This window comes from Mus caroli, chromosome 1 (genome assembly GCF_900094665.2).
Source record: "Mus caroli chromosome 1, CAROLI_EIJ_v1.1, whole genome shotgun sequence".
In the NCBI taxonomy this organism is placed as follows: domain Eukaryota; kingdom Metazoa; phylum Chordata; class Mammalia; order Rodentia; family Muridae; genus Mus; species Mus caroli.
The window spans coordinates 80874028-80877239 of NC_034570.1; the positions used below are offsets into that span (position 1 = coordinate 80874028).

The following is a 3212-nucleotide window of genomic DNA, read 5'->3' on the forward strand; positions in this document are numbered from 1 at the left end:
ACACACACACACACACACACACACACACACACACACACACATACACCCGGTGTCACATCTATTATTTAACATGCTTGTCATTTAAAATAGAATGTTAAAATTTTGCCTTAAGATCGGGTTTTCTTTCTCCCCACTTCCAAGCTTAACGATCTCAAAAGTCTTCTGAAAGAGATTGCTAATAACATCAAATAAGGCCTGCGAATGCTTGTGGGGAGAAACCAAATCACAATGAGGTGAGTTGACTAATGTCTCTTTTCTTTGCTCCAAAAATTTTAGTGTTTTAAAAATATTTTTAAGTGGTGGTGGTTTCCTAACTTATTCTATTTGCATGTGTTGTCAGCTTTGACAATAAGGCATTGTATAAAACAAATCAATTAAGTCATGGTCTAGAGACGAGGAGCAGAAGTTCCTCCTCATGTTGGTCCGCAATGGCGGCTCTAGGGCACCATTAGCCCACAGGCTTCGTGTAACACTTGCCAGCCTTACATCAGTTTTTACATAAATGGAAATGTAGTCATACTGATCCAAGATTTGCTACTTCTTCCTTCTTAATAGTTTATCATAGATATTTTTTGTGGAAACACCTAAAATATTCCTTATTCTCATGGGTTCTTATGTCTATTGCTGTGGGGTAGGTAGCTGTGTGGTGAGCACCTTTCTACTTTCTGGAAATGTTCCAGAGGGTGGGGATGGGAGACTTTTAACAACAGCTCATTCACACAAGGACATGTAATTCAATTAATCGGCAAAGTTGAACTCAAGGCTTGGCTCCAGCATCTTGCCATTTGCTTTGAACGTGTTTTCTCAGAACCTCTCCAAATCTTGAGACCAAATGCTGAAAATTTTAGGAGCATGGGGAGGCAGGAATGGAGAGGGAGGCACAGCTATGGGTATTCTATGGGTTTACAGGTAAGCTAGTAAACTGTAAGGAATAGAAATAGACAAGAGTTCCCTTCTCCATCTGGTTTGACTGAGTGCAGCAGGAGGTTATCAGTATTGTTAGGACTACGATGTGCTGGCCACATGCCCTGACCTCTCCCACTGCCCCTAATGCTGACCCCTCACATCAATGTCTAGCACTGACCCCTCTCTCTGGTCCCTCACATGACTGCTCTCTCTGGTCTCTCACACTGACTGACCACTCTCTCTGGTCCCTCACACTGACTGACCCCTCTCTCTGGTCCCTCACACTGACCCCTCTCTCTGGTCCCTCACACTGACCGCTCTTTCTGGTCCCTCACACTGACCACTCTCTCTGGTCCCTCACACTGACTGCTCTCTCTGGTCCCTCACACTGGCCTCTTGACCTTCCTTTCACACTGGCCTATGAGTTTGTCCCCTGTGTCGTTCTCTGGCACTTGACCTCCTGTGTGGCCCTTCGCCCTGACCTTTGCCTCCAGTGAATACTTGGACTGTGGGATTTCCCTTTGCATAGTGCTCATGCTGCAGGAAATCATGGTGTCCATGGCCGGCCATCCGTCTGTGTTCCTTAAGTCCTGGCAGTCACAGCTCACAGCTACAGGTTCCATTATGGAAGCCTTATGCCCGACAGAATCTGAAACCTGATTGACACTTCCTGGATATGCTGAAGATGTCCGATCTTAAGTACTCAGGAGGAGCCCATTTCAATACTTTCACAATGATATTTAATTTTGAAATTTTTAAAAAGTTGAAAATAAACGCCACTTTCACTTTTGAAATAGTTTTTCTTCACTATGAGCTGAAAAAAAAAACAGGAACAGACAAAGCAATTCAAATGATAAAAATAAATATAAATGTGATTAAGAGTAAAAGTAATCAGAAAATACTCAAATCCATATTGGTACACTCACCCAGGAAGCTCTGATCTCCTCTTCATTTCAGCTATTTGACTGAAATGGGCAAACAGACTGGGCTCCCACCCACCTACCCTGTGCTTAGCTTAGGCCGTTGTTAATATGCTTAGCGTTAATGAAAGGGTGAATAAAAATGACTGGCAAGGATGTGACATTAATATTGCATGTGTGCACCATGTGCTGGTATGTACACAGTGTGTGTATCATGTGCTGGTGTGTGCACAGTATATGCACTGTGTGTGTGTGTGTGTGTGTGTGTGTGTGTGTGTGTGTGCGTGCATGTGCACAGTGTGGGTAGCATGGGCTGGGATAGGATGTGCACAATATGTGCACCATGTACTGCTGTATGAGAAGGAAAGACAGGTGGAAAAATAATCTAAAAAAAGAAGTGTCAAAGCCAGGTATGGCAGATGCCCCTATGATGCTCTCTCAGGGAGGCTGAGACAGGTGACTCTCTGGGTTTGCCGGCTGGCCAAATCAGAGAGCTGTAGTCTGGGAGAGACACTGTGCCAAAAAAAAAAAAAAAGGTAACAGCATGTGAGGAACAAGACCTGAGTCTGTCCTCTAACTTCCACATGCACAGGTACACACCATAACACACACAAACACACACAGTAACACACAGACACACATTATCACACACTGATGCACACTAACATATACACTGATACACACACTAACATATATTAACATACTAATACACTAACACATACACTGACCCATACACTAACATATATACTGATACACATACTGAGACAAACCAACATTACACAAACACACACACTTAACACATACACCAATACCCTGGCATGTACTAACACATACACCATAACACACTAACATACACTGAAAAATACACTAACACACTAACCCACATACACATTAACATGCACACACACACAAAATAACACAATTAACACATACATTGGCACACACACTAACACATACTAGTATATACACTAACATACACAAATTAAATATATGCTCCATGAATTTTACCCAGTGGCATATCAAATGTCATTTTTGCATACTTTTTACTTCTAGGTAAGTTCTTTCTTAATGTTCATATCCTTAAGAAAAAGTCCAGTTTTACTGGCAACCTGCCCTACACATCTCAGACTCTAGTTTTCCAGGGTCTCTCAGTGCTTCTTTCTCTAGGGCTCAGGGTTAACACCTTTCCTTGGGATGCTATGACAGGGGACAGGGCAGAGAATGTCTGTCTCAGGGAAGTGAGAGCTGGCACAGGTTGGGGTAGGGCAGGCAGAGGCATTTAGCACTGCGCCCATCTTTATCCAGATTTCAGTCTTCGGGCCAATCACTTGAACTTTTTTCCCCTTTCTTTCTTTTTCTTTTTTTTCTTTCTTTTTTTTTTTTTTT

The 3212-nt window shown here is 42.7% G+C and overlaps 1 protein-coding gene across 3 annotated transcripts in view; it reads left to right on the forward strand.

The window, feature by feature from the left end:
- Trpm8 (transient receptor potential cation channel subfamily M member 8) overlaps positions 1 to 3212 on the forward strand; it is an 83952-nt gene that overhangs the window by 78640 nt on the left and 2100 nt on the right. For all 3 annotated transcript variants that reach the window (XM_029483630.1, XM_029483643.1, XM_029483635.1), the window contains one exon: positions 142 to 233. In XM_029483630.1, coding sequence (XP_029339490.1) covers positions 142 to 192 — 51 coding nt within the window. In that variant the 3' untranslated portion in view covers positions 193 to 233. The remainder of the gene's footprint in view (positions 1 to 141; positions 234 to 3212) is intronic.